The 19059-nt window shown below is 38.9% G+C and overlaps 1 protein-coding gene across 2 annotated transcripts in view; it reads left to right on the plus strand.

Moving 5' to 3' along the window:
- The first annotated feature begins 5027 nt into the window (after nucleotides 1-5027).
- Nucleotides 5028-19059, plus strand: part of cnksr1 (connector enhancer of kinase suppressor of Ras 1) — a 30850-nt gene continuing 16818 nt past the window's right edge. The window contains exons 1-4 of one of the 2 annotated variants that reach the window (XM_017302365.1): nucleotides 5028-5260; nucleotides 7228-7385; nucleotides 11222-11424; nucleotides 11647-11731. In XM_017302365.1, the coding sequence (XP_017157854.1) occupies nucleotides 5209-5260; nucleotides 7228-7385; nucleotides 11222-11424; nucleotides 11647-11731 (498 nt within the window). In that variant the 5' untranslated portion in view covers nucleotides 5028-5208. The remainder of the gene's footprint in view (nucleotides 5261-7227; nucleotides 7386-11221; nucleotides 11425-11646; nucleotides 11732-19059) is intronic. The other variant, XM_017302364.1, reaches the window with a different exon arrangement.

A 19059-nucleotide genomic window follows, 5' to 3' on the forward strand; every position in this document is an offset into this window, starting at 1 on the left:
CAAAGAAATCCCATCTACAGTTTGTCCTGATCGACACACAGTGGCGAGTGTAAATATCCCACCAGCCTTAACTTCAGAGTAGATCCTCACCTACACTGTGGGATGTGAAACTTAACGGAGCCGTGGAGAAACGGATGGCCGGCTTGTTCTCTGAGCCGGCAGCTCACAAATCAGATGAACTGATGTGAAAATGACTCTGTTGATTAACCTCGTTTTATTTCAGTTGAACTGAAACTGGCAGATGAAGAGAGGAGGGTGAGTGATGTTGAGGGAGCTCAGGGGGAAACAATGAATCATAACATGGAGCTCCCTGTATCGATGTAAAAAGTGCCATTAAAATGCAAATACATGCGCACTCCAGCTGTGAAGTGGCTGTCAGATTTGAAACAGGATGTCAGAAATGATCCATACAATAATTATTTTAGCTTTTCTAATATTTACTGTTGATGGTGCTCTGTTTATATTACTTGTCAATAATTATTTCTAAACAACAAGAAAGCTGGACTTTCTCTGTTGAGCAAATCTGTGTTTTATTATCATTCACACGCCTTCTGGCACTAGCTTATTGGATCCTCATCAACAGATTTAAGTTATTCAAGGTACTTTGCTTGTTGGGAGAAAAGAAAATAAAGGAAAAGAGACGTTTTTATTCAAGCACCTTAGCTCTATTATTTGGAGTTGCTACAACATGACATGCTGGTTTCAGCATCAGGCTGTGGGGGGAACTGGGAAGTTGGCCAAAGTTAAACCAAACGCAGGACAATCCTAGAAGAAAACCTTTAAGAAGCTGCAAAAGACTTGAAACTGTGCTGGAGGTTCATGTTCCAGCAGGACATCGATCCTAAGCCTGGGGTGTCAAACTGATTTTTAATTTAATTTGGGCCACATCAACGTCATGAATGTACTCAAAAGGGCCAGTTGTGGCAAAATGTATTGACAAAACAAGATATTAAAATGTTAAAATATGAATTAAAAAGGTGCTCTGTATTTGTTGAGTCCTTATCAAAGTTAAATAACATCAAACTTTTTTCACATTAATGTAATTTAGCAGAATACAGATAAAAACTACCTGAAGGCTCGACCAGAGCATAGAGTCTCTCTACACTGTAAAAGCAAACGTCTCTAATTTACAATAAAATACCGGCAGCTGTGGTTGCCAGAATATTACCGTATTTATATGAATTTTACTGTATTTACATGGTAAAATTCTGGCAACCACAGATGCCATGCCATGGTATTTTACCATAAATTGGAGATGTTTTTTCTTTTTTTTTTCAGTGTAGAGTCTGGAGGGTCACATAAGATATGGTGGGTCAGATTTGAACGCTGGACCTTGAGTTTGGCACATGTGCTCTTACAAAACAACCAGAGTGACGACGGAAGGGTTTAGATTAATGCATAATGTTTCAGAATGGTCTAGTTAAAGTCCTGACCTAAATCCAATTGAGGATCCAGGAAAAGACTTAAGAATGATGTTGCATTTTGCAGAGAAGAATGCATATCCACTTAATATCTCATTCAGTCAGCTTTCATTTCAATATCTTTACTTTCATCAAGGTTGTAATTTGTATATTCAACATTTTTAATTACTAATTTGTAGCTACCCAACAGTGCAGATGATCCCAACAGAACTTATTTCAGTTGTACACCTCTTCAGCCTCTCTTCAACCTGCTGTGATAAAGCAGGCATTCATGTGGGGGAGGGGTGGATGGCTGATTTCAGCTTGAAATGAGGCGCACAGGGCGTGCCAGATTTCAGCTGAAGGACTTTTAGACTGGTGGTGATAACTGCTGCTTATCAGAGCTGAGAGAGGACACGTGCAAAAGAGTGAAAGAAACCAATTATCTGCTTGATATTGAAGGAACAGTAATTAACCAATCTGTGCTGAATGACGACAGAAGGAGGTAATGTAATTATAAAAAGCCTGGCTCTTTGCCATTAAGACTTCAGATGCAAGCAGTTTCTTTGCATTCCAAACATCAGAGCAATCATCACTCACACAGAAAGTGCTAATAGGACAAAGAGGCTGCAGATGCATCGAGATGGTGACTTTCATATAAAAATAAAGAGGAGCAAAAGCTGGTAAAGAAATAATATTCACTGAATATTCCTCTTTATTCCTCTTTATTTTTATACTTCCAGTGGTTTTCCAGTGGTTTTCCAGTGGGTTTTTGTGTGTGTGTGTGTGTATTTGTGATCACAACCAGATCTTTTGTAGAAAGAGAACAAGAAGTAACAAGATCATCTGACTCAGAGAGCAACAGCATGTCAAGGCTTGACGGCGTTCCTCCAGTATTTGGGTTGGGCAAAAAAAAAAGAAAAGGAAAAAAACCAGGAATCCAGGAGTATTGTCTTTGAAAGCACCTGTGATACAAACTCAACTCTGCACAGACAAACAACAGTAACATTCTCCGGTTACTGATTATCCTGTACAGGAGAGGAGAAGCTAAATGCTAGCTGTCAGCAAGTCAGTGCTGGAAATGCACTCATCCCTTCACTCATTTATCACACACTTTGTTCATTGTAGCATAAAACCACAAAGTGTCACTTACTGATGTATAAATATGGCTTCTGCCCGGACCAGGCCTCTTCAGCTTCGTTCAAAAGCAACAACAGCAGGGGGTGCCAGATATCTGAGGGCAGCACTTTGATGAATACGGCTTTTTGATCAGGCCATGCCCTTTACTGCCGTAAGAGAAACTGTGCACTGAAAACTTTGAGACACGGCTGTGAAACTTATCACATGACTCTAAGAAAGCATGCAGATATTCACTAAATCCCCTTTATGGCCCAGAAACCGAAAAGCTCAGGAGCAGAGCAGCTGACAGTTTGAAGGTGTTAGAAAACACTATTTAGATTCATTATGTAACTTTTTAAGATTCCACCAACAGATGTGAAATCAATCAATCAATCAGTCAATCAGTCAATTAATGTTTACTTTTAAATAAATGAATGCAAAATAAATAAATACAATGAAAAAATAATCAAACATCCTGAGCAAAAACAAGCTGTCATTCTGAAAAGATTCAATTCATATGATAGAACATGCAAGAATTAAAAGAAAGATACGTATGCATAAAAATAACAATTATTATTATTATTATTATTATTATTATTATTATTATTATTATTATTATTATTATACAAATGATTATTATTAGAAATTAGACAATCATTCAGCAGTACAGATGGCTCAATAGAAATTATACACAAAAATAAACAAAATGTTAAATATAAGCATAGATTAAACTAAAATAATAAAACTGGATTATAACTCAGCTAAGAAAAGTCGGAAAATTATCAATTTAAACGTATGTAAGCTTAAGGAACATGAAGATAAATAAAATAAGACAAAAACTTAGTTAAATTTTATTATGCAGACGGGATATTTTAAAATCAGAGACTGAACCACAAGTTTTAGTTTTTCACATCAGAATAGACACCTGCAGAGTTCATGTGTTAAACTGTGGAGTTTTATGGTAACCTTCACAATATTAGCAAGTAAGATGCTGCTTTGATGATGACATTGAAAACTTTTTGCAGTAAAAAAATGTTGAGTCAAGAATGAAATATTCATAAACTTTGGGCAAAGTTTTGTCATCGTAGGATCCCAGACTTCAGCAGAGTTCAAAGAGTGAATTTAACAACGTTTCTGGATGTTTCTCAGGAGAGCAGACTGGTTGGATAAGAGGATTAGGTCAGCTGGTACTTTTAGCTTTTCTTTTCCCAACAAATTCTTGTGATTATTTATGAATAGAGAATTTCACTCTGTGAGTCACAAAATGCTGAGGATTCATATTGAACAAAGTTCCTGGATTAGAAAGCAGCAGCACAGACGCATCTCAGTAATGAATCTGCTGCACCATTTGGAGACAAAAGAGGAAAAACTGGCCAAATTTACCTGATAGCATCATTAAAAGTTTTATTTATTTCATTATTTTAATTAATAAGATTTAGCATCATTACACATTATGATGTATTTCAAGTGTTTGTCTCTGTTTAAACCGATTGTTTAAAAAATTCACATTATATAATACCAATACAGAGGACTTCTAACACAGAAATGTTATGTTACGGCAGTCATGGAGAAGATTCCTGACCTGACAGTTCCCCACCAAAACAGTTCCTTACGTCTTCCACAAAAAGGTACGCCACAAAAAGCCGCCACTAATTGAATAAAGAGTGCTTTAATATACATGGAAAGTTGTGTGGAAAAAAGTAGAGAAGTAGAGAAAAGGTGCACAAGAAACACGGATAACTGAAGCATAACCACAAAAACTGCAGAAACTGTTTGTCAACAGCTGAATTGAAGCTTACTGATGGAAAGTTAAGTGGAAGAAAAAAGCATGATAGAATAAAAATTAACAATCCACAAAGACAACCATAATCCTTCAGGGATTGTCAAGAATTTCAAGAGCTCTGTGGGGAATTTAATGGAAACACCAGAAACAACAACACATGTGAAGGTCAGTATTAAAGCAAACTGGACTTCCTCAACATGAACAGAACCACAGGCTGATCTCCTTCATGCCAAGCTGCACTGATGAATACGCTGTACAGCACATGGACAATGCAGTTCAGTGTGTATTAAAATTATTGTTCTGGTCTTAAATTATATTTTAACAAATTGAATTTTAGGTTTTCATTCATGTGTAAACCATAATTCTAAAAATTAACTGAACTAAACATATTAAATAATAATACTCTGTTAATATGTAACCATCAATTAGATCATTTTAACTAATTTATGAAAAAATATTTTTTATAAATGGGGCCCTTTTTAATGAATCAATATGGAAACAGGGTTAAACGGGGGGGGGGGGGGGGGCATAGGCTTACTTCCGCAGCTCAGGTGCTGCTGATGTGCGTCATCTGCTCACAGGCCGCAAATCTGCGCCGGTCTCTCTCACGCAGATTCCTCAGCCTGAACGCAGCGTGATTATGAAGGCAGTTATGAATTTGTGCAGGTAGGCGGGGGGTGGTAGGTAGCGGAGGGAGGGGTCCTGCGCCCGGCGGGGCTGACAGCTCCGTACTATTGGCTGACACTAGAGGGGGAAACTCTACCTGTTACCTGAGAAAAGGAGTGCCAGTCGTCATCATCCGATTCCAAACCAGGATCAAGTTTTCCTTCCTCCAGCAGTCCGGAGAGGTAGAAGTCGGCCAGGACCGCCGGGAGCTGAACGAGCGACTGGAGCAGGACTCCGAGCATGGAGCCTATCGCGGCGTGGAGCGAGGAGAGAGTCACCAAGTGGCTCCAAGGTGAGGGACATACCCGCTTCTTCTTTTTAAACACTTGATCCCCTCGCAGGTACTTTGGATCGGGGCGGTTAGGTCGAAAATAGAAGCAGCACGCAAATCCTATTGGAAGTGAAAGGTGGAGGTGGAATGAGGAAGTGAGAGAGAGAAGCCACAACAGTGCAGCTCTGATCAGTGTCAACAACTAAACGTTTCAACCGGGTAAACAATGGCCTTCTGTTGTTTTCCTGCTTATTTTGTTGGACACACAGAAACTAAACAAAGTTCTGTAAAAAAAAAAAAGGGGGAGAAAATGAAAGAGAAGAGATTTAACCACAAAGCTGAGCTTGGATTAATGCTTTCCAACAGTTACAACACAGCGGAGTCTCTACGTCTCTACGCTACTTTGTAGAGAATTTCTATGTTCGTAATAAAAGTTTTTCTGAGCACTTTCAAAAGAAACGAGTCAGCCATATTCGTTTATTTTTTTTAAATATACATTTTGTTTTTACTTCAATTTGAGCGAAAATGGGAATCTGAAAATAATTTCTGTCATAACAGCTTTCTGCATCCCTCTGCTGGTGTTTTGACAATTCACCTTCTGAGATGAACTCCAACTCTTTGCTGTTGGAAGCCCTCCACCTCATCACCCTAAACTTTACCTCCCTAAACAGATGCTGTTATTACTCCCAGTCAGAGGAAACATGCTGGTAAAATTAAGAGATTACTGGTGGGATTTGTAAAGAAATCCTCACAAAGGTGGCATCCAGAGTTTCTATACACAGACAGATTGGTAGATAAAGAGCTTTGCTTTTTGGCTTTTTCTTCTTCTTCTTAAAAATAAATAAATAAGAAAAACAATAAACTTCAAGTGCATCACAAAAAACACGCCGTCAGTCAAAAAGTCGCCACACAATTTGGTTTAAATGACAGCAAGTGATTGTTGAATGATTTTTCTAAAATGTTGCAGAGGTTCTGATGTGTTTGGGCCGGATGCTCCAGAGTTCAGGTGGCTCCAGTGAAAGCCCAGTCAGCTCTCTATTTTAATCTGCTCATCCAGGAGCATCTGCTCACCTCACCTTACTGACCTCCCTGTGGGCTGCAGAATCAGGAGCTCCCTGCCCATTTAACACATAAATTAAACTGTAAGATCTTGAAAATCATTTTAAAATGGAAAGGGAGCCAGAGAAGAAGCTAAAACCGGCATGATGTGGTAATCATATGTACCTATCAGACGCCATGATGCTGCATCTTCAGCCAGTTGCAAAGAACAAGAAAAAGCTATACTCACAAATATAGTACATAAATATTATATCAGTTTTTGATTTAGTTAGTTTGAGGGAACTAAGTGACATCTGATCTTTTTCTTTTTAGCATGTAGCTGTAACTATGCCAACAGAAAACAAAGTGGACCCTGATGAACCCCTGGGGGATCCCAGTAGTTAGGAGTGTGATATGAGTATGAACAGGAATCATTCAATAAATAAATTCAAAACACCAATATGTATTGAAAGACATTGGTTTCAATACATATTGGTGTAAAAATATGTTGTTTTTTTACATATTTTTACGCACTGGTGTAAAAATATGTATTTTTTACACCTATGTGGTGTAAAAAATACAACTGAGTTTATTTAAACTCAGTTTAAATAAAATAACTGGCTTTATTTAAACTGTAAACATTTTTAATAATGCTACACTGTCATAAATCGGAACTCAAGTCAAGTTAATGAAATCCTCAATTTTGTTGTTTTTTTTTAAAGTACTTTGTGATTTTACATTTACTTTTTGCTGTTCATTTTACATATTGCATGTGAAACCCCAGATTTCCTTTCAATGTGACTGTTTCAGTCCTAACCTCGGTACATGCTCCAGAGTGAGAGGCATTTTTCATGCTGGTACATGCATGAGACTTCCTGACACTGGAGAATTTCCATTTTATGCTCCGGACCTGTTAGTAGTAAAAACTAAAAAGCTTTCATGACTTCCAGGTCTGGATGCTCCCACTGATCAGTACCAGGTGTCGGAGTGGCACCTGTCAGGCCTGGACCTGCTCCAGTTGACGTCCCAGGATCTGGAGGCGCTGGGAGTTCAGAAGATCGGACACCAGGAGCTGATTCTGGAGGCTGTGGAGAAACTCTGCTCCCTGGTGAGTGAGAACACACACCTGTGTGTGCGTGCGTGCGTGCGTGTGTGTGTGTGTGTGTGTGTGTGCGTGTGTGTGTGCTTACAGTGCATGCCTGCAGCAGCAGCATCATCTGTCTCCTGTTCTGTCTCCTGTGTGTGTTGTGGAAGTGTTGTGTGAAGTGAGCAGGAAATTACCTGAGTGGTCATATCCATGTTTGGTGAGGGTGTTGTATATTTTGTGATATGACAGCTTGCTGTTTTCCACCTCTGTAATGTTTTCAGATCCCGCTGTTGTTTACACAGTCGTACCAGGAACCGTAGGATAATCTCTTAGAAATCTGGCCAGCACACCCAGAACCACAGAACTTCCTGACATCTTGGCCTTGCCTTAGTGAAATATGTGATGTTTTTACTCAGTGTGATTTCTTAGTACTTCGATCTTACATTCCAGCTCCAGCTTTCCAAGCGTTTTGTAGTAAAAACATTAACTGTATTATTCATGTCAACATCAGATAAGCACTCGTGCTGAATCACATCCAGAGAACTGCTGTGTCCTGGACAATATTTGCGAATGTTTTTGGCGCCTTTTGCATGATTTACTGCATCAGTGCAGCTTGGGCTGGAGGTGATCAGCGTGTGGCTCTGATGAAGTGCTCAGGAAACCCATCGTGCTTTAAAAAACCTTCAGCTTCTCTGCACTGTTGACTCCGACGTCTCATCCTCGTCTTGACGAAGCTCTACTCGACAATACTTAGATTCTCCATGAGGTTTAGGTGTTTTTTGTCAGTCTGAACTATATGTACTTAATGAATCTACATTAGGGATGCACCAATTCACTTTTTTCTCTTTGTATACGGATACAGATGTCTGAGTGTTAGACAGAAAGTGCTGAATTGACTTAAAACATGTATTTTTTTAACAGAGACGTAATTAAACAGATTTACACACTTATCTGACAATGCTGCACCAGAACAGCTCATTTAAACACACCAATAGCTACACAAGCTTGGTCTAACATGTAGAAACAACACAACGTTAATTTGTCCAGTCAGTGCAATCGGGAGTTTAACAGTCAATGTAAATAAATAATAAAGAAACGGAAAAAACAATATATCTTGGTCAAACGTAAAAAGACTGCAACAAATAAACTGCAACAAATCTTCTTTCAAATGGCTCAGAAAGTGCAATTATATAGTTTAGTTTAAAATAAATGATAAAGCTTTATGTCGTTCAGAGCACAAAGCATAGAACTGAATGAATAGATCTGCTCACAGGGATCGGTTGTATTGTCATCGATACCCAATCTATTCTTTTTAGATACAGGTATTAATATTGGACCAGTGCATCTCTAGTCTATACAAATTAATTACTGAAATAAATGACCTTTTCAATTATATTCCAATTTAATCAGATACATGCACAATAAGCTATCATCTCTAGGAAATTTGCATGGAGGCTTAACAAATGAGCTGTTTTAACAAATGAGCTGTTTTGTGTGGAGACTTCCAGAATAGTCTCTGCTTCAGTATAACCAGCAGCTCTGGTGACGTAACAGCCTGTAAACATCAGACTAAGATGGCTTAAACTCCTTGTTGCTGAGTTCTTTAATTAACCGTGATACAGATTGAACCTGTAAGTCTGGAGTCTGTGAATGAGGAAAGTTGCTCCTCTAGTAATTCCTTTTTTTCTCCTCAGACAGACCTTGTGTGTGTGTGGGTGTGTGGGTGCTTGTGTCTGTCATGATGCTCCATGTAGCTCTTAACACTGCGCTCATTCATAAAACCTCCCCATCAGATGCTCACATGGCACAGACAGAAACACTTTCAAGTGCACAGCTACATAATTAACAGCTCCATAAAAGATTCATGGCCACTTGTTGACAGGCTTGTCCTGGTGGCTGGATGATGTGGACCAACAAAGCCTGACCAGCACGAAGCACTTGACCCCGAGACGAGTGGCCCGTAACAATCAAACACTCTGTTTCAGCAGCTGCCGTGTTTCATGATGGGATGCAGAAAACTGGAGAGACAGACAAATGAATAAAGACTGTTATCTTTCTGAAAGACTTTGATTTGATAGCAGGGATAATATGAAGTCTGTGGTTTTATTTGAATTATATTTGACTAGATATAAATCAGTCGTGGGTTCTGATGGGTTTTTCTGCATGGTCTTCCTGTGCATGCAAGGATTCTCTCCTGGTACTCTGACTTCCTCCCACTCTTTGAAAACATGATTGTTAGGTTAACTGGGCTCTCTAAAGTGCCTGCAGGTACGAGTGTGTGCATGTGTTATTGTTTGTCCTGTGTGCTGCCTTGTGACGGGCCTGTGACCTGTCGCCTGCTTGCATTAGCTGGGAGCAACAGAATACTTATCAACACCACCATTGTTATCACAAACATCTTTCTGGAAGAAATATGAACATTTAAGAGGCGGTGGAGTCCCACCACAATCTGGTCCAGAATCTGTGGAGGGAGATAAAGATTACGGTGATGGAAATTAAGCCTTCCTATCACAAAGCCTGCAAGCTCGTTACCAAAGATAACCATCAAAATATCAGTGGATACATGCAAACTGTTGACCGACAGTTATAGAAGCGGTTTGATTATTCAAATACCAAGAAAGTGATTGAGAATTGTGTAGATAATTTCTTTTATGCCATTTTAAAACATAAAATGCTAATCGAAACGGATAAGTTAACTTTTTCATGACTTGTATTCATTTTTCATTTTCTATCAGAAACAAACTTCATGGTTGAATAAATATATTTTTAAATCTAAATCTACCAGGGTTATGAATCATTTTGGGCATAACTGTAAACATAAATATACATTACTAGGATTTACACTAAATTATGTTATTAATTTAGTTTTCAATATGATTTATACAGCTCTGGATTAAAATAAGAGACCACTTAAAATAATATGTTTATCTGATTTTACTCTGTAAAGGTTTATGTTTTAGTAAAATGAACTTTGTTCTTTTATTCTATGGACCACTGACAGCATGTCTCTGAAATTTGAAGCAAAAAATTTAGTATTTATTTGCAGAAAATGAGAAATGATCAAAATAATGAAAAAGACGCAGCGCTTTCAGAGCTCAATGCAAAGAAAACAAGTTCATGTTCATCTAGAAACAACAATACTAACGTTTTAACTCAGAAAGAGTTCAGGAATCAATATTTGGTGGAATAACCAGGAAGTTTTCAGTGGGTTCAGTGCAGCGGGATCTTCATTTCTCCCAGGGCTACATTTGTACTCTACTGTTTTAAATCTTTTATTTTATTAATGTTTTAAATGTAATCTTCTTGTTTAAGTTAAAGAAATGTGCACAAATTGTAAAAATTATTTAATTCAGTAATTTTTAAAAAGTTTTCATTGCTTTGTTGTCATCAATGGATGCAGAAATTATACTGTTTCCACGACAACAAACGTCCCAACCTGCTTTACATTGATAGATTCATTTGGAGCATCTTAACCTTTTTTCACAGTTTTTTAAGCTCAAACGTAACTGAACTGTTCTTAGTTATAGTTCATTGCTGAGGTTTTCTGTGTTGTACCCAGTTGCATGAACGCTGCAATATGAAAATGTCTGTTGGACTGAAAAGTGGAATAATACTCTGATGCTTAAGCTTTCTGTGGATTTATTCAAACCAGACAGCAGAAAAGACACAGGAAATGAGGGAAAGTTGGAGATTTGTTTTCAGCATATGGAACTTGGCCAGAAACAAACCACAGCGTATGAAAATGTGATTCAAAAACAATCTCTACCCTCTTCTGGAGGGGCTGGTGACAGCAGGGGGTGGAATGTCCTGCCCGGTTGTTACATATGTGTGTTTGAGTGTGCGTGTGTTGTCTTCAGACTTATGGCATGGGAGGAGAGACTCTGCGCGGTCTGACAGAAAAGCTGCGCGTCGTTGCCCACTCCCTGCCGATGGCCATCCAGGGCGGCTGGCGCCACAACAGCTACGACGGACGGAGCGCCACCAAGCTGCCAGCTGGCGTTCTGAAGAACGTCATAGAGCTCATCACTTCTGCCAGAGGCCTCTTCTGCTTGCTCAACAGGTTTGTAAAGAGGAAGTCCTGAGTGCATCATCGTGAAACGTGTTTTATTTAACTTAGATCACTTAGCTCTATGTGTTGCTTGTGGGTTAAACGATTTAATAGTTACCTCAGTGGGATTCTCCCCTCATTTTAATTCTGACTGAATGTTTTTGCTTAAAATACTTTGTGTCCTCTCACTCCCAATCCGTCTGAACTGATTTACGTCATGATCTGTCTTTCCAGATATCAGTTATCCCAGCTCAGCAGATACACCTCCACTCAGAGCATATTCACCCACTGTAGAAATCTGAGAGACATCGTCCACAAGGTGGGTGTGTTCATGTGTTTCCCACATCGGTTCAGCTCAAATCTGATATTTCCAAATCCTTTCAGCTCAACTCTGACTGTCCGTCCAAAATTCAGAGCTAAAGAGACAAAACTCCACTGTGAGCTTGAGGTCTGCAGACTTTTACAGCGATTTTGTTCCTAAACCCCAGATCAGTTTTATCTTAAAAGGAACTGCTACGTTTTCAGTCGTAATGTCATGCATGATAAATATCCAAAGAGGAACCACAATCGGTTGGGTGTGCGCCAGTTTGCTTTTTAATTCTCCCAATTAGACTAAACGAGAAAAACAGAAGCACATGCACACCCGTCTGTTCCTCAGCCTAACTTCACTTACACAGTTTTTTTTCTTTTTTCATCTGTAAATTCCTGACATATTTGAAGGGAGGTTTCACCTCCATGGAGCTTTGGTAAGAAAACAAAAACATTTAGCTGCGTTTGGTTTCTGTTTCCTTCATTGTGGAGTTGAAAGAAACAGGTGAGGAAGGAATAATCATAAGAGGGTACATGAGAAGAGGGTGGAAAGTGCTTAGTGGTTGCTGTAGCAAAGAGGACAGGCCTGGATCTGTAATGCTGGCCGCCGGAGGGAGGGAGTCAGAGAGGAGGGGAGGAGACTTAGAGAGGGATTGCACTGCCTCTATCAATGACTTGTAGCTCTTAGGGGAGTGAACACCAAACACCGAGCAACAGGCAGCGAGAGGCTGGATTCTCAGAAGTACAGCAGGAAAGCAAAAACAAGCTGACGGAGGTGAAGGAGAGAAGAAAACAGACAAGAAGAAACCTGAAAGAGAGTCTGGAGCAGAGACCCGGTTTTTAAAGGACTTTAAATATATCCGGCTCTGGAAACCTGCCCAGCATGACAGGTACTGTCCGCACCGCTCTGATTGGATAATTCCACACAAGGTGATCCGTCCTTTTCTGCTTTTAGATGCAACACTTGTTTTCTGCCTTATTAAGTTTAAAGAGAAGTGACTTTAAATAAGAATCTGTATCTGAAAATGAAACGCGAGCTGCTGTCTGTGTTGCAGAAGCATCGGCTCTCTGAGCTGCGGGGGTTGATCAGATCAGAAGTTAAACTGTGTGTCGGTGTGTTTTAACTGTGAAAATATCCTAATGAGCCTTGAGAAACAGCGAGTGTGAGAATGAAGGGAAGTGTGGATAGCTGTGTGTTGACTCTGAGATGTTTTTTTGTTTGTTTTGCTCCTACGCGATGAGCTGGACTTGTTGACAGCTGTTTTCATTCATTATTGGCTACCAACACACGGGGGAGAGTGTTTAGTCAGTGAAAAGTAAGATAACAAAGCTCACCATTTTTGGTGCGCACAGGTTGTCAACTGTTTTTATTTATAGGTGATTGTTTGACTGGTTCCCTTTTTAAAGGTGCCAGTTATGTGCTGAGAGCATAGAGGATGTTTTATTGGTTGGACTCCAATGCAGCTGATAAAAAAAACTGGCATTGATCCTGTAATTTCAGCTGTGTGGATTTGACGCATCGCTTATATTGTAAGAAACATTTAACACATTTTAAAAAGTTCTTCAGAGGCAGCTTAATAGCTTTCAAACTTATTGAAAATGTTTTCGTACGAAGGGGATTGGAAAGGAAAAGTTTGATGTTGGAGAATATTAGAAAACAGACAGAATAATAAAAATAAAGAATTGCAGCAGACAGGTCAAGGAAAAGTGTGGAGAAGTTAAAGCAGAGTTAAAATAATATAAAATAGTATTGCAAAGATGGGACAACTGCAAACAAGACATGGAATTACTCCTGAGCTAAGAGGCTGAGTGCGGACAGCATTCACCTGAGCAGCAGCCGTGGTAACTCTAGAGGAGCTGCAGGGAGCAGCAGCTCAGGTGTGGAGATAAATTTACACACTAGATATTTGCAAAACTTAAGTTAGCTCAACTAGGTTAGTTAATGTAAATTATAAACAAATAGTGTTTAGGAGAACAGGGAGAAAAAGATGACTCATTGAATTGTAAAAGTTTCTGACCCAAGCATTTTCATGTGATAAAAGGGCCTAGTCAAAGTTCAGACCTTAATCCAAACTGAAAATCTGTTATAAGACCTGAAAGTTGTTATTCACAGACGCTCTAATCTGATCTGATAGAGCCTGAGCTTGTTTTGCTCAGAAGTTTGGTGAAATACCTCAGTCTCTAGATATGCAAATTTGGTGGAACCACGACCCAAAACACCTGCAGCTCTAAGTGCAGAAACGAATGGTTCAACTGAGTGCTAACAGAACATGGATGACTTCCAATTTTTATCTGTATCATTCTCCTTCCACTTCACAATTATGCACTACTTCGTGTCGGTGTGTCACATTAGATTCCACTAATGCCTGGAATATAAGACGTGAAAGATTTTTCTCTCCAGTCTGTAAGTAAGAACTGTACAGCTGAGTGTCTTTGCATACTCATGTGCATTTCCCTTCACCTCACACACAAGTAAAGTCATGGTTGCTTAAAGCTTTGCTTGTGGCTAATTGAATCTGGTGTCATTCCCCGCGTGACATTTGTGTTGTCAGGGGGCCAGGCCTTCAGCGTGACGTCTTTTCTAGAGAGGCACTTCCACAGAAGCTGCACCACATCCTTCACAAAAGAAAGGACTCTTATTACTCCTTTCTACGTGAGTGTGTGTGCATTTCAGAGTGTATTTCTTTCTCCCACCCTGGGGGCGATCTGGGTCAGCAGTCAGCTGGTATTGCCAGGACCCAACACTTAACTTGTCAGCTCTGAGTTTCACTGTGGCACAGCTTCAGGCAGCAGCCAAAGCAAAAGAGATTGAGGGCAAGGAGAGAAAGAGGTGAACTCTCAGTTATGTGAGATTTATTCGGTTTCTAGAACAGAAAGTAAATAACGTCTGTTATTGCACCTTTGATGAATGCAGCTCCAGATAAAAGCAAAACATTTTATGAAGGTCTAAATACTTCTAAAACAAAACAGCTATGACAGCTTTGCTTTTAGTGTGCAGTTTGGGTTACATAACGCTTCAGCTTGACAGGAAACATGTAAAAATGCACTAAAACGCAATATAGCTGTCACTGGCTAGCAAATATTAACATGCTTCACCAAAGTGGATAACTTATTAAGAGGACAGAAAGGAGAAAATCCTCATAAACAGGTTAAAACATTGAGCAAGACTGACAGCTTAAAGGCTGAGCTGTCCGAATGTTAAGATGGAGGAAAAGAAGGGAGACGTCCAGAGAGACGCAGGGTGTGATTTCAAATGATCGCAGCAGGTGTATTTATGTTTCCTAATCTTTTTATAGCACGTCTGGCTAGCAATATGAAACATCAACAGAGCAAGTTCAAGAGCTGAGCTTAACTGTGTTGGTTGGTCGAGATCTTTGACTTTCCTGTTTGACCTCCACCAATCAGCAGGAACATTTTTTATCGTTTAGATATATTTATTATCCCTGAGTTTAGGGCTGGAGAATGTGGCTGGGCATGTTCTAGTTCTCTTATTTTTGTTTTCTCAGAATGTTTCTCCAACACAACAGTGAAACATTTTCAGAAAACAGTTTGCAAACACATCAAAATTAGCCACAAAAGTGGCCTGATGGATTCTGAAACACACCAGGTGTGTGTCAATCCAACACACAGCTTCTTCCCGATGCCTTGCATTTCTTATCTGCACTTTTTATGTTAGCTTAGTGTTTTTGATTACCTCTGGGAATGAATGATAAAATGTTGTGCAAAACTTTAATATTCTTTAGTATAATTTTAAATTATTCTCTTGAGATTTAACATCATACTTTGTTTGCACTGATGCACTGCATAAAAAAAACAAAATCTTACCAAGTACTTTTGCCTAATTTCTACTGCAAATGTCTCAGTTTTGTCTTATTTCAAATGTACTAACATAAAAGTAACTTTCCATCAACATGTGTCAGCAGTTTTTTAGTAATTAAATCTTAAATATACATAAAAACACATTAGTTTCACTTATAATGAAACATTTTTCTTGTTTTAAGTGAAAAAAATCTGCCAGTAGGACTAGCACTGTTTGTATCTGTATTCAAGAATTACTTACTTAAAACCGCTTATTCATCTTGTTGGAAAGTTACTTTTCAGTAATTGTTGTCTTAATTCAAGTGTACTAAAATAGCAGCAGTAGGAACTAGACAAAGATTTTGTGTTTTTGCAGTGTGAGGACCTGATTCCTTCTAATTGTAGATTTAACTGGAGATTTAACGTATTTCATTAAAGTGGAGTGTTAAAACATTATAGGTGAGATTATGATTTTACCATCACCATTTAAAAAACGTCACAATAACTTTGCTTGTTCTTGCCACCTCAAGTAAATTAACACATTTTTTTTTTTGTTATTGTGGAATTTAAATTGGAGCCAAAACTTCTAAAGTTGGGAAGAGGGAAGATTTGATGACACCAAAATCTAACCCAACAGAATATACCAAGAAATACTTGATCACAGATTATATTTAGCAGAAAGTCTCCCTTCTGCTCAGTACCAATGAATCACTCAGTTGATACTGTAGGTCCATCTGAAACCGTTTGTATTTTAGACACATTAACTCATTAGGAGCTGCTATTTTTGTTTGTGTGACTTTCTTGGTGACTGTTTTTGTTTCCAACGTAGAGATGAGTTTTGCTCTAGTTTACGTGGAACTAGCCATGGCTCAGCTGAAGAGTTCCTGTATCCTTATGATACATCTTACATTTTTAGGTATGTGTCCTATAAAAAGTTCAGGTGTGGTTTCTTTATTATAATCCCTTTGACGTCAGATGAATGGAAAGGCTTGAAAATGCAGCATCAAAATGCTGGAGGCTGTTGAAAAAATGAAACGCATCTCCACCACACCTCATCCCTCTTTATCCCTGATACGCTTCGTCTTCTTCCACAGAGACACTCAAACCTCAGACTTCCTCCAACAACATGCATTTTTAAAAATTTATATTTTGTGTTAGTTCTTTGGAGGTACAAACTGAAACAGATTTTTTTTAAGGTATGCATTGCAGTGTAGATGTAAAAATATGTAATTTTGTCTGTAATTTGTGATGATGAGCATCCGATCCCTATTCTATCCAGTAATACATCAGTTTGTTATTAAAAGGCATCGGTTTTATCCATGTAAATAAATGCATTAAAACCTTTTCTCACCTACTTCATAATGAACCTTTGGTCATATTCATGATCGCCTGCAGTTTTTGACACATTCAGATTCTCCAGCCCGGCTTTCTGACCAGTTTCCTTGCAGAGCAGAACATTCCGCCTGCTTTGTATTGTTTTAAATGTGCCATTTCCTGTTCTTCCACTGTTAGAATAAAATGCAGAACAGGTTGCACTGTTATGGGAAAGTCTGCTGTGACAAATATGCCACATACAGCAGAGTTATGCAATTCATAAAATGAAAAAGGTGTTGCTGAGTGAGAACAGAAGTGATACTTTGTTGGTCGGTAGGCGGTGCAACCTCATCTGAACTTGACCTCCAGGCAAGTTAAGAGTTTATGTCCTGGATTTTACACCTTGTTGCTGTTTTAATATCCACATTACTGTAAGACTTGAGCTGGTTACAGGTCAAAAGTCTTGGCAGATTTCAATGTAAAATAATTGTTATTCAATCAAGAAGTTGGTTTTGATTAGATACAACACTTAAATCTCTGAAAATATATTAAAACGGTGGAAAAAGAGTATCAGTTTACATCTGCCTATAGTGGTAAAATATTAATGGAAAACTTTCCTTTCTGTAGATTTTATGTAGATTTATTCTTTGTCAAGCATGTTTATTTAACTAAAATATCCGGTTTCCTTCATGTTTTTTAATATTTCCCGTCGTCAGCACATGGGATTTGACTCATTGAGTCTTCAACACTCCGATGATAAGAGTCGAAATTATTTAAAACATCTGAACAACGTTTTGTAACAGGAACAGATGTGAAAACCTTCACAACAGCAGGCTGAGGATCTGGGTTGGGCAGCTCGGCGCTACATCACAGGCAGAAATGAAAGCAAGAAGAATTGCACACGCGTGAAAGATTTACGCTTAAAACCGTTTGAGCTGCACAATAATTTACTAAACGTCATAACTTTGTGGGTCGTGCTTCTTGAATGATACAGAATGTACTGAGTGCAGTCCGATATTGTCCACATTCTTCCTCTAGACGTTTAGGTGCAGCTTGGTTTGCCACAGATGTCTCTTCTCTTCCCACAACGTCTGACATTTTCATTTTTTAGATATCTTTGGCAGTTTGTCAAAAATGCGTGTTTTTCTCAATCAGAAAGTTTTCAACTTCAGGAATGTTTACTATGTTACTTACAGGGCTTAGGGTGAGAGACTGCAGCAATAAATGCTTGTTTTGTCATTTGCCTCCAATATGGCTGCACCCAGTTTGATGACATCATGTGAAAACGCAGCTTAGCACATTGTTGGTTGCTCCAACAAGCAGATTGAGCATGCTAACATGAGCTAATATGACATTTTGTCTCGATTGACTCAGGTTTCCTTTACCCTTTTGGTGCCAGTTTTTGATTGCAAAAAATGAGGCCATTATAAATCAAGATGCTAATATGTATTCATGACTCCCTGTGTTGTACCTTTTTATTTCAACTCAGATTGCTTACTGCTCTATTTTTAGACGTCCTTACGTTGTGAAAAGTGTCTGACTAATCAAGCAGCTGAGCTGAGTAAGCCTAATAATTAGCCTGACTGCCGTGATGAGATTAGTTTGCTCGAATAGCATCAAGTTTAAAGTTTAAACAGCTATTTTCATCTGTTGTGTTATTTTTAAAGTGTCAATCATTGTCACAGGCTCACAAGTTTTCACACTTGAGTAAATATGGGTGTAAAAGCAGAACTGGGCTGATAATGATTCTCCTCCTCATAGTCTTGTGTCATATGATTTCTCAATTAGCCCAATCCGTTTGTGTTCAGTGCTGATCCTTTGGTACATTTCACAGGGATTAGTTTTACCATCCGGACCTCTGTGCAACTCGTCACCCGGCCCCTCAGATTAGCTCTCGGCATTAATATTATCTGGTGTGTTTTGCTTTGTAAACATCGGCTCCATCCTCTTTGAATTTCTCATCGTTCTCCATTATATGAAGCAGCTTCTTCATTTCTCCTGCTCCCTTTCTGAAGCCATCGCTCTGCCTGCTGAACCATTATCGTCACTCACATCCCAGAAACCAGACATGAAGGCAATTTAGTTCCACTGTAATGGTTTTAATATCTGTATCATTCAACAGTGGCGCCTTCTGAGTAAAACATTGTCTATCAATGTGAGATAGATGGAGTGTGTATACTGCAGATTAAGTGGGAGTGTGTGTGTGTGTGTGTGTGTGTGTGTGTG

This window comes from Poecilia reticulata, linkage group LG22 (genome assembly GCF_000633615.1).
Source record: "Poecilia reticulata strain Guanapo linkage group LG22, Guppy_female_1.0+MT, whole genome shotgun sequence".
Classification (NCBI taxonomy): Eukaryota; Metazoa; Chordata; class Actinopteri; order Cyprinodontiformes; family Poeciliidae; genus Poecilia; species Poecilia reticulata.